We start from the raw sequence: 17,229 nt of genomic DNA, 5'->3' as shown, positions 1-17,229 counted from the left end.
TGAAGTTTCATCCCAGATATGGCAACAGTATTCTATACAAGGATAAATTGGAGATTTATAGAGATAAAGAATAGAATCCTGAGTAGGAAAGTAATGAGCACAACAAATAGATGCAACCTTAGCAGAGGCTAATTCTGCAATCAATTTAATAAATGGTTTCCAAGAAAATTCAGAAGAGTTAATCTTAAAAAATGAAGGGTAGATGACTCACCAAGTACATTACCTTTCATAAATATAGGAAGACCTAGATTATTGCGATAACAATTAAATGAAAAAAATTGAGTTTTATCTGAGTTAAAGTTCATCATCCACTGAGAGCCCCATGCTGTAGCAGAAGTGAGATCCTTTTTAAGCTTAAATACCCCCTTCAAGCAAATCAGTAGTAGACTATAAATCAGTAGTAAAACAAGAAGACTGAAATCCATATTGATGATCAGAAAGAAAGTTATTAGATTAAAGATGAGAGATTGTTAATTAAAAACCTTATGATAGTAAGAAAAATAATAGGATCATAGTTAGACGAGTCAGATCGCTCTACAGAATTTCTGAAAACAAGGATAACAGATGCTGCTTTCCAGCAGGATGGAGAACAAAACTCTGATAAGCACTTGTTAAATAGTTTTGAAAGTATAGACGACAACTCCAGAGAACATTTCGGCAGAACTATAACAGGTATGTTGTCCTGACCACAAACTGTAGAAGAGTCTAAGAAGGAAATCCCTTACAGAGGCTGATATAGATACAGAACCTGGAGTGGTATGAATGTCAAGCAATGGATCAACTTGTTTGTTGGCTATATCAGGTAGAACGCAAGTAGTGAAATCAAGAGATAATATTAATGAAAAGTTCTTAGCAAACAATTTAGCTTTGTCTTTAAGTGAAGAGACAAAATCTGAACCATACAAGTGAGGTGGAATAATAGATTTTCCCTTATTATTGATACTGTTAAAATTAAGGCACCTTTATACAAGATATATCTAGTATGAACTGGGAGGTACAAATAAAAGACGAGGATATTAATAAATCAATCATAAGTTTTTTAAATACATTTGAAAAAGTTCTTGACACACATGCTTCCTACAAAGTATTAACAAAAAAACTTATTAAACTTAAATCTAAACCACTGGTATTCTTAAATCCATCTCAAATAAAAATGTCATTTATAAAAATTTGTTAAATCAAACAACATCAATACAAGAAATCTACTCTTTGATAAATTTAAATTATACACCTAAAAACAATTTTATTCAAAATTTTTTCAAATTTAATGTTATTATTATATAGAACAAATTTAGAGTGTATGCAAAGGTGTTTATAGTAATAATTTTTTTTGAGACATTTAAAGTAAAATACAACATGTAAAAGTAAAAAAACAAAATGCAAAAATACAAAACATAGAATGTAAAAGTTTCAAAACATTTTTAGTTTTTGAAGCAAGACTTTTCACAATAATATTCAAATATTGGTTAACTAAAATTAAATTTTTTTTAAAGAAAAGCTTAGAAACAGCCATATTAAACCTCAAAAACAATTTTTTTAAAACTTCAACATTTTTATCATTTTATATCAAAATTGCAATGACTTTCAAGAGATTAAAAAAATTTTAATAAGAAACTTTGCAACACCCAAGTTTCCCTATGTATGAGCAGATTAAAGATGTAAACAGTTTCATAAACATTTGATTATATCAAAAATAATAAAATTTTTTTTAACCCTTTACCTCAATACTGTAAAAACGTGATGAACCAAAATATGTGATACGTGATAACCTAATATGTTTTCGAAATTGAAAAAAAAAAAAATTACTCTGTAAAAAAACAACAACAGATTTTTAATGCATAATTTTACTACTTATTATCTACAGATTTTAAGAAATTTTAAGAGTTTTATGTAAACTCGTTTTAAAAATTTTATTATTTAAGTTGTTTAATATTAATTAAGTAAATCTCAAAAACCATTTTTAACCAGGCATCTAAACTTATCAAAAATAACTTTATTAAATTTTTAAACCAAACAAAATTAAAAAAAAAATTAAAAGCTATGTGTGATTAAAAAAATTGGAAAAATTGCTTAGTTTGTAATTACTCAATTCACTTTAAGTTAAACAAAGTTAAAACCTAACAAAAAAAAACTTTTAACATATTTAAAAACATTTAAACAGCAAAAACAATAGTATAAGATTTAAACAAAAAACTAAGTAATTACATTTATTATTAAAAAGTATTGACTTACTGTCACAAATAGCTAATTGACACAAAAGAAAGGGAAGAACAAATAAATGATGAAAAAATATAACACAGTTAACTTTTTTTTATGACATTATGAGAGCTCTATCCAGCTCTTGGAACTGTAAAATGTATTTTCATTGTTTGAACTATTATTATTAGAATAACAACTTCATTTTTTAGCACTACTTTGAATATTTTTGCTGAAAAAAATCTTAAAATTTAATAATAAAAAAACTATTAACTCTTCTATGAAGGGTATATGTTCGTAAAAGTATAAATACTTTTTATATTGCATATTATAAATTAAATATTTACCAAATAAAAAGCATTGTTCGAAAAATTGTGAAAAATTTTCAACATCTAACATTCTTAGATTAGTATTTCTTCCAAAATAGAAACTTTTTAAGAAACTTTCTAGGAAGAAAATAGAAAAGACTTCTCACTAAATTCTTTACGACATGTTTCACGATGACCATACTGTGAACCTTGTTCTAATAAATATCGATTTTTATTGCCGTAAACACCATTAGTTGTTGCAGGGACCGTTCTATTCATTTCCTATAAAAAAAAAAAAGAAGATGTGCACTCCATGAGCATTGGCAATTACACATTATTTTAATGTAAGATGGAATATCTCTTGGATCAACTTAAGGTCTGCTTCTTTCTGTCCTGTTCTTTAAAGACATTATATAACACCTAAAATATTCAAAAATTGTTAAATATGCAGACATAATTTGCTGAATATGTTGAAATATGCAGACATAATTTGCTGCATACTGACATAATTTGCTATACCTAAATGTGCAGATAGTACTGACATAATTTGCTATGAGTAAATATGCAGACAATACGGACATAATTTGCTATAAGTAAATATGATATCATTATCTAAATCAAAATAAGCTATCTAAATAATTTACAAGAATGGTTGGAAATAAGAAAACTTTGACAGAATCTTAACACAAGAAAAACTAAGCTGCAGTTGTTTGGAACTATTCAGCGTATATTAAAACGTAATAAAAACATGGTGGTAAACTTTATGAAATAAAATAACCCACCTAAACACTTAGTACATATATTTACGGACAGCACCTAACCACTTGTAAAATCTTAACTCTCACTTTGAAAAACCTTTTTTTTAAAAATGACATCTAGACATTGATCAAAATATTTGTAACAAATGGTGCAACTTTTTTTTTAACAAAGAAATTCTCCCAATATTTACCTTCAGCAACATACTAAAGAGCAAAAAGTTAAAAGCTAGAGCTATAAGTTCAAAAAAACTTGGAGCCCAAGTCAGAGCCATACATATTCTTTCAGCTATGCACCTCTGGCAAAACATCTAGTTCCATTTTTGTTACTTTTAAGTTTCTCAAAATATAAATTTTCAATTAGCTCTCACAGAAACTTCACTCAACAGAAAAGTTCAAACTTTGGTCCTTTTGACATAAAAAACCCACTAAACTCTACATTTTTCAGAAATTTCAAGTATGAGACATCAACAGGCAGAAAGAGTCTTCAATTTATTGACATTTGGATAAAAATAATTGACACTATGTTACTTGCAATCATGTCATAGCAAAGGCCTGCAATATGCTCCTAATCACAATGCCACCTACCATAACACCAATTTTAGCCAATATCTCAGGAAATCATTGAAATTTTTTAAAACATAAAACAGATACAACAAATGGCAATCATTCATGCCTTGTTCCATCAACATACAGCAATATTTTACCTTTAAAATATGCAGCTAAAAAAACTGAAAGTTAAATACTTATTTTTATTGCAAGAGTTTCACAGAGTATCATTTGAGCTTTAACTAGAGAGAGTTTCCATTAGAGAGGTTTATAAAAATATTAATTGTTATAAATCAATACCAATAGTTGTTAGGGATGGTGTAAAAGTCATTATTGCTTTGAGGAAATTAAAAATTACAGATTTGAGAAAAATCTTAATGGAAGCATGGTGTTTAAAAAAATCCTAAAATATTGCAATTCTCTTGCTTCCTCAATGCTGTGAAAATTAGAGACTGTTCTGAAATTTTGAGGCCATACAAATTACTAAATTATGTTTAATACTGTGACTTATTTATTCTATTATGTTAATGAATTTTGCATTTTGAATCAAAATGTTTTCAACTGATAAATACGTAAACTATACAGTACAAAAATGCTATAAATATTGGGTGACCAAATATTGGGTAAATGCTATAAATATTGGTAAAAAATACTTAAAACACATTAAATATATATTGTAAACAATTTAAAAATAAAATTAAAATAAACCTCCTCATTAATACTTAAATGGCATAACATAGTTCTGTCATCACGATGCAACTTTGGATCATATCCATACTCAATATGATTAATAATGTCATATAAAGATTTTTTTGACGAAATCTAAAATTAAAAAAAAATGTCGTTTTTTTTTAATAAGTATATAAATATATTTAAAAAGTTTTATTTTGCTAACTAGTTTAGATTTATGAATTTGTCAAATTTACTTCCAACAAACTTTTTATTATCTATGTGCCATTTATGACGGCTTCACCTGACTAGACTTCATAGGACCTTTTTGTTTTCCAAGTATGTCTTAAATAATAAACCACATTTTTTTACTGTTACCTTTAAAAATAACTGGTTTTTAATGGTAGCTGGCTTTAAAAGTGAGCAGTTTTTGCTGCTATTTTGTTTTTAATATAAGATAATTGTACTCTAAATAATTCTGTCAATCAAATTCATTATTAAACTTAATGTAACAGCTATATATATATATATATATATATATATATATATATATATATATATATATATATATATATATATATATATATATATATATATATATAAATATATATATGTATATATATACATATATATATATATATATATATATATATATATATATATATATATATATATATATAAATATATATATGTATATATATACATATATATATATATATATATATATATATATATATATATATATATATATACAAATATATATATATATATATATATACATATATATATATATATATATATATATATATATATATATATATATATATATATATATATATATATATATATATGTACCTGTAATTTGTCAGGCCTTTTATCAATCTTCGAAAAATGTGATTTATTTTTAAGTACAGATTTTTCTTCTTCTGAAAGTTCCCAGGTTAAATTATTTCCATAATCTTTTGAGCTAACATACTTTCTATCCTTAAAAAATTTAAAAAAAACTTTTTTTCAAACTAATTGTATATTGAAATACAAGTTATAAAAACCAAACAAATAAAAAAACAAAAAAAACAACTAACTTCAATTCTTTTTAGACCCCACTTGTTGTAGTTCTATGAAAAAATTTCAATTTAGTCAAACTTATGTGAATGTAATTAATGCTAAAAAAGTATTTTGATTTAGATATTCTTGAATAATTTATCATTTTATACAGAATTAAAATTATGAGGATTTTTATTAGCCACATGATAACAAAAAAACAACTTATTTTCACAATGAATATGAATAATGCATTAGTATTAAGAGGATATATATACATATATTGCCATGAATACAACACAAACTAAATCAAACAAACTTATTTTGTAAATATTAAAAATTAAAAGTATTAACATTTTATTGAAATGTATAGAGAAATAAGATAAGCATTTTATAAATAATAACAAGGAATGAAATAAACAGGAAAATAACTTTATATAAATAGTATATGCAAGAAACTAACAATTAATACTAATAATAGTTAGTATTTCCGTGTTGGGGAAATACCATAACACAAACATTAAAATTGGAGCGATAATTTCTATAAAAAAAGTTAGAAATTTAAAAAAATTTCACATTTGACATTATTCCAGCTGGTTTAAGTAAGTGTCGAGAAATTTCTACTTCTTGTGGCGATGGAACTTTCACATGCTCCCTTCTCAGCGAAGCCATTTTTGTTTATAAACAATTTTATAAACAAAAGGACAAACTAATCGGCAAAACTCACGATTAAATTAAAATGGGGAGAGTTATTAAGGTTTTTCTGGTACCACTGACTAAAAATAAGTTTTGTATTTTTCTATATTTGCATATATTTTAGTGTTAATTATGGTTATATACTGTTCCAATGAAATTATGCATTATTTGTTTCATGAAATTAATGACTAACGTTATTTTTTGTTTGTTTTCTTATTTTTTTATTTTTTTTTATTTTTTTAGATTTAGATCTCTAATCACTGCGCCAAGGCTTCTATTGACATATCTTGTAAGTTGAATATCATCAAAAGGCATCAAAATTTGTACAGATTACGGTATGAGTATGAAAAAACAAAAATGAGCCAACGTCACAAGTGATGAACACTAACTAATAACAAATTTTTTTTGTTTTTCAAATTGTAAAAAATGTTTATAAAATACTTTATTTAATAAACTGTAATATTCCTATTCTCGAATAATTCATATTTTAAATTTAAAAAAATAGTATGTTCATGTTTTTGTGTTTTTTTAATTTTATGGTAAATGCTAAGTTAACTTTTTGACCCCACCCAGTCAAATTCCATAAAATAATTATAAGACCTAAAATAATATCTGAATTTTAATACAACTTTTAAAATTTTAAAATAAAAGTTTGAATAAGATTTAAAATTTGATAAACTTAAATGAAGTTATTTTGTTTTAGATACGCCCTTATAGTTTTTAACAAAATTATAACTGTAGATAAAACAATTAAATCTATACCTCCTGCCCTTAATTTCATTTGACAAATTTTTTATAATAAATCTAAAGAATTATTTTTTACTCTTCCTTTAAGCTTGTGAGCGCCTAAAATTTGGGAGAATTTGAGAAGTTTTTCAAAATTCAAAAGCCAATGAACTTCTTATCACACGCTGTCAACACTAAAAAAAACTCTTTTACTTTATTTGAACACGGAACTTGTCAAAATAATAATAGGTATGTGGCATAAAATTTTTAAATTGAACTAAAACTAGATTGTTAAACATCATAAGAAGTAGTTCTAATTCAGTATTTTAGAGGTGAAAAAATTAATTAAATAGAACAATTCTACAAAAGGCCATGTATTTTTAAGTGGGGAAGAGCGGGGCTAGCTGAGCGTAGGGTCAAGTTAGGGCAACTAAGATTTCTCATAAACTACGCATCTCATGGCAATACATCTAATGGATGTTAGGGAGTTAAAATGGTAACACAATGCGCAGCGAAAGGTTGTTGGATGGCATTCAAGTAAGATACACCGGTACCTTTTCTTTTTTGAACCCAAGAAATAAAAGTAAAAATGTTTGAAAATTTTTAATTTATCTTTATAATTTTTTCTTTTTACTAGAAATAAATATTAAAATAGTTTTTAATAAAGTTTAAATAATTATTTTTTTTGTATAACTAAAATTTATTTTTGCTTCAAACTTTATAACATTTTGTCAAAACTTATTTTGTATTATTGTATTCACTCAAATATTACTAGCATAGTTATTATATGTGTTCAAAAATGGCTTCGTGGCTTTATGACGAAGCACAAAGATTTGTCAGCCAGAAAACCTGTGAGCACATATCTGTCCAGAGCAACAAGTTTTAAAAAGACAAATGCTAATACATTCTTTGAAAAGCTAACCAGCATTTACAAAAATTATAGATTTCTATCACACATGATTTTTAATACGGATGAAACAGGATGCAGTACCGTTTCAGCTCCTCCAAATATTATAGCTTCGAAGGGCTCAAAACAAAAAGGACAGGTTACATTAGAAAAATGAAGTACGCTCGTGACTACTTTTTTTTATTAATGCTGGAGGTGGTACTATACCTCCCGTGATAATTTTTCCTCGAGTAAATTATAAGGATCACATGTTAAATAATGAGCCTTTTGGAGCATTGGGTTTAGCTCATGTTTTAGGATGAATGACTGAAAATAATTTTGTGAAAGCAATAGAACATTTTGTAGGTCATATAAAACCAAGTGAAGAAAATTCTGCCCTATTAATATTAGATAATTATATCTCCCATGTTACTCTTCGTGTGATAGATTTAGCGAGACAACATTTTGTTAAAGTTCTAACTTCTACCTCATTGTTACAGCCTTTAGACGTTACTGTGTATGATCCATTCAAAACAAGATACAGAATAGCTAAGAATGAATGGATGCTCTCAAATCCTGGAAAAACAGTAAGCATTTATTAGGTTGCGCAGTTTGCTAAAGATGCTTATTTAGACGCTCTCAGATTGAGAAATATTACAAATATATTTATCAAGACCGGCGTTTAACTTTTAAATTCCAAAACATTTTCTGAAGATGATTTTCTTACATCTTACGTAACTGATAGACCTGAGCCAGTTTTTAAAACTTCATAAAACTTGAGCCAAATAAATAAATAAATTACGTAACTGATAGACCTGAGCCAGTTTTTAAAACTTCATAAAACTTGAGCCAAATAAATAAAACCAAACTTCGGCAAAAACTATACAAATTGTGCACGGCTAATTTAACAGTTAGTTGAAGAAAAAAACTATAAACCGGAAAACATTACCGTAAAAACCTCTAATTCCGGATGTAACCTAATTCCGGATGGTTTTAGTAAAAAGTTTCATAACTCCTTTAATACAATGAATTTATGAATAGTTTTTTATAAATAATAAACGTCTTTACCAGACAAATCAAAAAATATAAAAAAAAATTATATAAACTAATGCAATCATGAAAGATTTCAATTTGAAATCTCTCATAACTAAAAAAACAAAAAAAAGGAAAAAAGTTACTTTGACTTGCAAGAAAAAAATTAAAAAAGTAAAAACACTATTTTGTGCAGAATTTTATGCTGATTATTTTAGCCAAAAAAAAATTAAATTACCTTTTGAAATAATTGAAAAAAACGAAAAACAAATTTGCTACCAGCCAAAAAAAAAAGACACCTAATTCCGGTTAGAGGTAATTATTATTTTATGTACTTAAAAATAAACAAATTAGCCAGCAGCAATAAACAAATACACTTTTGAGTCCCGGATACAGTTAATTACAATTGGCTATTTTATTTTTTTATCATTTTCATGCACATAATATAATATATTATGTTCATGAAAGTAATAAAAAATAAAATATCCACCAGGGAAAAAATAATTGACATTAATCAAGATACAGCTATTTTTTTTAGCATCCATAAAGTTAACGCATTTGTGTTAATTGTATTACTGCATTAAAAAATATGGATAATTTTAAACAAAAAGAAGAGCGAGAGAGTCGAATCCAGCTAGCTATTCAAGCTATTACTAAAAAAAAATGTCATACGTACAAGCTGCTAAGTGTTATAATGTGGCAAAATCTACACTTTTTGACAGAACAAAAGCATCATCTAATAATCGAGGAGCGCCAAGAAAGATGAGCAACATCACTGAAGCTATTATTGTTGATTTATTAAAATTTATGAGTGATATAGGCTTCAGCTTAAATAGAAAAGACGTGTTTATTGTTGTTGAAAAATATTTAAAAGAATCAAACCAACGTAGTCTATTCAAAGAAGGCAAACCGACTAGAAAATGGTACTCCGGTTTCATGAATAAATGTCGTAAAGAAATTTGCCCAAGAAAAGTAAGCGGTATGCAAACTATTAGAGCTGTGGCCACACAACCAGCTATAATTGACAATTGGTTTGAGCAATTAGCAGTAGCATATAATGGACATAATTTAGGCGATAAGCCGTTTCAAATATTTAACTGTGATGAGTCTGGTTGGCAATTTGATCAAGACAAAGTCAAAATTATTTGTAGAAAAGGAACAAAAAACCCTAAAAAGCTAGCACCATCGAATGAAAAGCAAATAACGACTTGTTGTGACGCATTCGGTAATTATTTACCTCATCAAATAATTTATAAAGGCAAACATGTTATGAAAGACTGGTGCAAAGGCGGATAAAAACAATATTTTTTAAAAATAAAATAAAAGATAGATTTATATTGCTAAACTAATATTTTTTATATCGTTTGATTTTTCTTGTTATGAAGTTTATTTATTTAAAAAAATTATTTCAAAATTCTTTATATTGAGCTAGTTATGACAATTTAAGTCCTAAACCATCTGGAATTAGGGGTTTTTACGGTATAGTATTTCGATTTCATAATTTTGTGATTACAAAAAAAAAAAAATTATAATGTTGTGATGAAGGTTAAACTAATTTTGAGTTAGATAACTTAATTAGAAACTTGATTTGAAATATTTTACATTATTTTATTTCGTTATATAGAACTTTATTTTTTTAAATTTTTTCTTTCATTAGTTTAAAAAAAATCGAAGTAAATATTTTAGTTAGAACCAGTAGCATAACAACAAAAAATGGGCCTCCCCGCAATATCTTTATCCAGGGCCCTAAATTACTTCTTCTCACCTCCCCCTCCTCCTTTCCCTTTTTTTGACAAAAATTATTCAAGAAAACAAAGACCTTATTTTTAAATACAATTTTGATCTAATTAAATAGAAACCAGTATGTTACACTATGAAAGTCTAATAAGTTGAAAATTTAATAGAAGTTTTTTTCTTGTCTTTATATTTGCAAAATTTTCTATAACACCTTTTGAATTTAATTGAGCTGCTATATTTGCTTCAGTAGCTATTAGGTCTAATGCAGACGAGATGATTTGCGCTATTGCTGTCTTTAAAAGTGTTTTAATGTGCTTAAGGATCTTTTTGCAGTTGCTACACTAATGGGTAATGTCAAATGTAATAGTGCTGCTATTATATTTTTACAAGTTATTATACAAGTTCTGCTACTATATTTTTAAATGCGCAATTTATATCAAAACATGTTATAGTGGACACGGGTTAAAAGAAAAAAAATGCGGAAATTTTTAATGTGTAAAATGCGGGAAAAAGGTGATAAAAAACACTTAGTCAATAATGGTAGATTTAATCTTAGTCTTTCGCAGTATTAAAGATGTCTTGAGCGGCAAGTCCATTTTGTTGCTTTGCATTGAATAGATTCAACCAAGGTTTTCTCAGCCTTTTAATAAGAAACCCAAATAGACACTGTATATTTATGGTGTGGTCAATAAACACTATATATAACTTGAGAGCCATATTTTTATTAAAGAAAATGATGTCTTTTTGCATAACAAAAATTTGTAAAGACTTAGAGAAAACTGTTCGAAAATGTGTGCTTCACTCGGCGTTATATGAAATAATGACTTCTAAATTACGCACTTTAGTAGAGATTTTTAGGGATTGATTTATTATACCCTTTTATTTTGTTTTCATTTATTCCGAAATTAACATAAGTCTGTTTTGAGGTAGAGAATCAACGCTTAGGCGAAATTGAGATTATGTCGTCAATAAATAAAAGTTTTCAGCGAGTATTTTACGTTCCGTTTTTTTATAGACTGAACTAAAATTTGGTTATTGTTAAAGAGTGAGTAGTATTCCAGAATTAATGAATTTATGAAAGATTTTTGTAAATGAAAAAAGTATTTATAGATGTTTAGATTGGTAAGTCTGGAATAGAAAAACCCAAGTTGTCATATAAAGTTCATTCAGGTTATAATCACTTTTTTAACGATGGAAATTACTCAGAGGGATTTTAATATTATTTCTTTTTTATGTACTCTTTTTGCTTCATATATTTTTGCTTTTACAAAAAATTAAGAAGGAAGCAGTTTATTTTAAGTTTAGTATTCTTCCATTTAGTTAAGCAGTTGATATACCAAGCGGATTTTTTTTGCTCGGACTAGGTTTTTAATATGTACAGTAGGGGAGACCGGGGCTAGTTGGCCGCAGGGGTAAGTTGACGAACTGCGTTCATCTTTAGAGCCTTTCATCAGAAAGTGACAAAAATTACTCAGAAACTTTCTCATTGACCATTTCATCATTCACTGTAGTATTGTCAGGATTCGCGCATGCGCATGGGAGATATTGAGATTTATGCGTTTTTTGGACAAAAACGTAACTTTTAGAACATCGCTTCCTTTTTACTTTACAAAGAAAATATTTAGTCGTATGAAAAAAAAAATTATTGTAAAAGTTCCAGTCACAATTGGTTTACTATATCCAGTCAGACTTTTTTTTCAAAGCTGCCGTTTTTCAGGATCTATAGACTGTTTATTAAAAAAAAAGCTTTTGGGGTAAGTTGACAAATTTTTTACGGGGTAAGTTGGCTCATAGCATTTACTATGGAAAAAAATATTTATTTTTATAAAATTATTTTTTTTTATTTTTTTTATTTTTAACAATATTGAAAACATTTATTCTTACAAAAAAATTAAAAAAAAATTTTGTTTAGTTTTTTTTTCCACATAAGAGGTGGGTTACTGTTTGGCTTTTATACGGACTAATATTTGGTACCAGCTAAAAGTAATATTAAATTTTGGGATAAAATTGTTGCAAAAATTAATTTTAAAAAAATTTCTATTAATTTTGCACTTAATAGTGCATTAATAATCATTTTTATAGTTTGTTTTTTATTTTTATAAAAATTATTTTTATTTTTTTTATAGTTTGTTTTTTATTTTTATAGTTTTTATATATTTTTAAATTTTTTTTTTTTTGAGGGTCCGGAAAGGCCCCAAGAACTTTTTTTTTTAAATGAATGCAAATTTTATAAGATACCCTAATCCATACTCTTTAAGACTACACTTTAATATTTAAAAAAAAATGTACTGTTAGGGGTACAGAGCTCATAGAGTAAAAACCGAGCCAACTAGCCCCGGTCTCCCCTAACCCAAGGATCATACTTTTTCTTTGTTTTATTAACCTTGGGGATAAAATATTCGCAAACAGTGCAACTGTTAAAAATTATTAAATTAAACATTTAATCCACAGTTTTATGCAGAAATAAAATATTCCAGTTGATTGATGCAATAAAGTTTGATATTAAATCCCTATCACGTTTGCTGTAACTAAACAACTTAGATTCACTTTCAAAAAACGGTTTTGAAACTAAAATTCCTTAAGTGATACTGAAGTCGCTCTAAGTATTATTACCTAATAAAGCATTAGGAATCAATTTAAAAATAGAATTACTGCTGTAGATAAATAACAAGTTTAAAATATGGTTTGAGCAACTGTAGGGTGTCTGGACGTAGAAAATGTGATATGTTAAAATTGCCGACAATGAATCAGCCATCATAGGGCTTCTTAATTAAGTTATGAGCTAATTTGGAGGATTCAGCGATATATTATATTAAGTTAGCGTCTATGTATAACCTAGATAAGTTTGCGCTTGTTGTTAACTTTTACAGATACCAAACTTGTTAGAGAAAAGAACTATTTTATATTTTATAGAACTAATTGACTTCATGAGACATGAAAACATCACTAATAAAGATAGCAATCTTTTTTTTAAAGTGAGTTATTGTTTTAATAAAATAGCTACTAAAACCTTACGACATACTTACCACTTAACTGAGTTGCATATTTTTGAGTTAACACACTTTATTTTAATTTTTTAGACATAAATAAAAAGCTCTTTATTTGAATTATTAGTCAAGATTATTAGTAGAGTTAAAAAAATAGTCTGAAAAAGAGTTTGTAATTCTTAACAATATAGCATTAGCAAAAATTGCTAATGTTGCTATGTTTATTTTTGTTGCTATGTTTATATAGATGAATATTATTTTTAAGAACGACAACTTTTATTTAAAAAACTTGAAAAACTTGGCTTGGGTCCCTTATAACTCTGGGCCCTCCCGCGGCTGCGGCCCTGCGGGTCCTTCGCTATGCTACTGGTTAAAACAAATTTTCGACTTTTAAGTTTTATTGTTTAACTATAATCAGGAGGTAAAATTAGTTAGTAACACAAGTATATATCAAAGTGTATCTATAGACATACTTTGTGTGTGTATATATATATATATATATATATATATATATATATATATATATATATATATATATATATACTTTGATATATACTTGTAATGTAAAAATACGCAGTCTAGTGTAATAAAATCCTAGTTTTTTTACGCTGGACTGCGTATCATTTTAATAACTTGCATTTTAAATAACAAATAAGGAGAGAAAAAGTTTCAAATATGGTAAATAATATTTAGACTTTTCCTTTAACATACACCCTGCTTAATTTGTGAATTATTAAATGTATTAAATTATTACATTTTATTATACAAAAAATATGGCTGTTGATTAGTTCAAATTGTTGCCTAATTCACAAGTTTATATAGCATTTCATAGAAAAAGTTAGTCCGTTAAAAACAAATATCATTTTCTTTAAAGTTAGGCGACCAAATATTATAATAATTGTATGGAATTTTTGATATCATGATACCCATTGGATACAAGAAAAGAAGACAAAGAGTTATTACAAGAAGAAGCTGTTCATAATTGCATCGATAAAAACTAGTGTTTGTTCTTTGGTTTTGATAATCAAGCATTTGTGGCAAAAAATTAAAATGTCTTTATCCAGATTTTAGACTTATTAAGTATAAATTTTTATTTAGTCATATTGTTTATTCTTTATGGAAATCATGAAAACCATGATTCTCATAAAGGGATGAACCACATGTTATCAAAGTTTGTTTTTCCTGTGGTTTTCTGTCTCAAAGAATGTCATCAAATATCAATAGAATATTTAATGGTGCACCCTCAGCTACTGCTTCTTCTACTAAAGTTAATAACAAATTTTGATTTTATTTTTGCACTGTGTAAAACAAGTCATGTTTTTAATATAACTTTTTAATTACACGATTGTGCAAGCAAGTAATAATGATGTTTTTTATAGTTTGAATTTTATTCAAGCATTAAAAAATTTTGTCTCTATACTTAGAAATATTGTTAATCAATACCTCCAAATATACTTTGAACAAGCCTAAAAGTTGCATTTAAAATTATTTTAAATTGGTTATCACTGTTTCTTTGCTAGACCATCTGAGTACTGAGTATACATAAATATATATATATATATATATATATATATATATATATATATATATATATATATATATATATATATATATATATATATATATATATATATATATATATGTATATATATATATGTATGTATATTAGGATAGTTTACTTTTTTTCAAATTAGAGTGGAAACTTATAAGCTGCGCAGACCCTTGTTTTATATTAAAGATTTTTTTTGTTTTAATTTAAAAACATATTTGGCACACTGCCCCAAAGCACTTTTTTATTTTACCCTTTAACAACATTTTTTGACCCCTGTGTTTTTTTATTGTTCTTTTAACAATGTTTTCTGGTAAAATCTCGTTGTACATAATATGTAAGAACCAAAAAACTTGAAGAGGATCTTAAGATCCTGTCACCGAGAATCGTTTAAAAAAAACAAAACAAAAAAAAACCAATTATTTTAAATTGAAAAGTAAATACCGTAAAGAAAACAATACAAATAAGATTAGATATCTTAAGTATAAAACACCGTTACAAACAAATACAAACCAATATTTCAAACTACATTTAAACAACACTTTTAAAAGTGAAACGAGATCAAAAGTACTTAAACATATTATTTATTGAGAAAATAACTTTTTTCAGTTTATTTTTGAAAGTAGAAAAGTTTCAACATTGGGAAAAATTAAAATTTTAAAACTATTTCAAATAGTTTTAAACAGTTCCACAAAAAAGCTCCGCGATATGATATGAGAGATCTTCTAAAATTTGTATGCGAATAATGTTGATAAATGAAATTGTCATTTCTTAGATCATGTTTGCGTCTTATTTACATTTGCTCCCACCTCGAGTTCGAGGTGGTCACCGCATTTAAAGTCCTCAATCAAGTCCAACATCGAGCAACAAAAATAATATCATCTATTAAACACCTGTCCTATGAAAATCGAATCCAACTGCTCGGTCTAACAATACTTGAAGAACGCTGTAAAAAAGAAGACCTAATTGAACAATTTAAAATCACGCGTCAACTCAAACTTGTCAATTTTTTTGTCCTGCAAAAGCTTTCCAACAGTAAAAAGCCAAGTATATTTTGTAGTAAGTAAAGCCAAGTATTTTTTGAGAGAGCATAATCAAAAACTAGAACGCCAGCTTATGAAAATATTAATTTCGAATAAAAGTGGTTTTGCATGAGTAAAACGGTCTTTAAAGTTTATTAGTCATCCTAGATGCTTTTGTTGCCAGTTTCTGTAACTGCTTTGCACTTATGGCATTTCACACATATGCCAATGTTTGCAAATTTGTTTGGCTCACTTATGCCAATTCGCACTTATACCAGTTCCCACATGTGCCAGCATTTGCAATTGCTTCGCATATATGCTAGTTCGCAATTATGCCAAAGTTTGCAAATACAAATGGCGCACTTATGCCAATTCGCACTTTTGCCAGTTCGCACTTGTGTCAGTTTTTGTATTTGCTTCGCACTTATGCAATTCGCGCTTATTCAGTCGTCCCTTACAGCTTAGAGATTGTTCTATGAAACTTAAAATCTATTGATAAATATAAGTCTAATTGAGAATTGTACAAAAAATATTTTTTTCAACTTGTTGTTCTCACGTTTAAGGCAGGTACCAATCATCGCAATTTTTTTCAAAGTCTCATTCTCGAAAAAATCTGGATCCGCCTCTGATGTGTGGCCCTCTTAAACATTGTTAATTAAAATAAATATATATTTATTCCTACAATGATTAATATTAAAAAAATCACACTGCTGTCATGGAAAAAATTTTGTTTTAGAAATAATAAAAAACTTAATTAAATCTAAACAAATCAGTCCTTAGTCTTTTTTATTTAATTGTTTTGCAAGGTTTGGCGGTTTTAAAAAACCAATTTTTTAAATAAATTAGACACATTTGAAAACCGGTTTTCAATTTTTAACCATTTTTATTATATATTGTTATTATACAATAGCATTTTCTTACGTTATTTGAGTAATCTGTTTCTTTTTTTTAAACACGCTTCTTTAAATTTACCCCTTATCATTTTTGTAAAATGTTACGTAATAACTACCCAATAGAAACAGTTGCTTGACTGAAAATACACGCGATGTTAACACAAATTTTTAAAAAGTTTTTCC

General features: G+C 26.8%; 1 protein-coding gene across 1 annotated transcript; it reads right to left on the bottom strand.

The window, feature by feature from the left end:
- Positions 1 to 2,475: 2,475 nt before the first annotated feature.
- On the bottom strand, positions 2,476 to 6,253 carry LOC105847681 (uncharacterized). The gene is made up of 5 exons (XM_065792404.1): positions 6,095 to 6,253; positions 5,560 to 5,592; positions 5,333 to 5,461; positions 4,517 to 4,630; positions 2,476 to 2,786 (listed from the first exon to the last, which is right to left on the bottom strand). The coding sequence occupies exons 1-5, from the start codon at positions 6,188 to 6,190 to the stop codon at positions 2,643 to 2,645; spliced, it is 516 nt and encodes a 171-aa protein (XP_065648476.1). The 5' UTR covers positions 6,191 to 6,253; the 3' UTR covers positions 2,476 to 2,642.
- Between the last annotated feature and the right edge of the window lie 10,976 nt (positions 6,254 to 17,229).

The sequence above is a fragment of the Hydra vulgaris genome, chromosome 03 (genome assembly GCF_038396675.1).
Source record: "Hydra vulgaris chromosome 03, alternate assembly HydraT2T_AEP".
NCBI classification, from domain to species: Eukaryota; Metazoa; Cnidaria; class Hydrozoa; order Anthoathecata; family Hydridae; genus Hydra; species Hydra vulgaris.
This window is presented reverse-complemented; position numbering and strand designations above follow the sequence as displayed.

Coding starts and splice junctions, on each gene's coding strand:
- LOC105847681 (XM_065792404.1), bottom strand. CDS start 6,190: ATGGCTTCGCTGAGAAGGGAGCATGTGAAAGTTCCATCGCCACAAGAA. Junction 5,462..5,559: donor GGGGTCTAAAAAGAATTGAA/GTTAGTTGTTTT, acceptor AAATTTTTTAAG/GATAGAAAGTATGTTAGCTC. Junction 4,631..5,332: donor AAAGGCCTGACAAATTACAG/GTACATATATAT, acceptor TTTTAATTTTAG/ATTTCGTCAAAAAAATCTTT.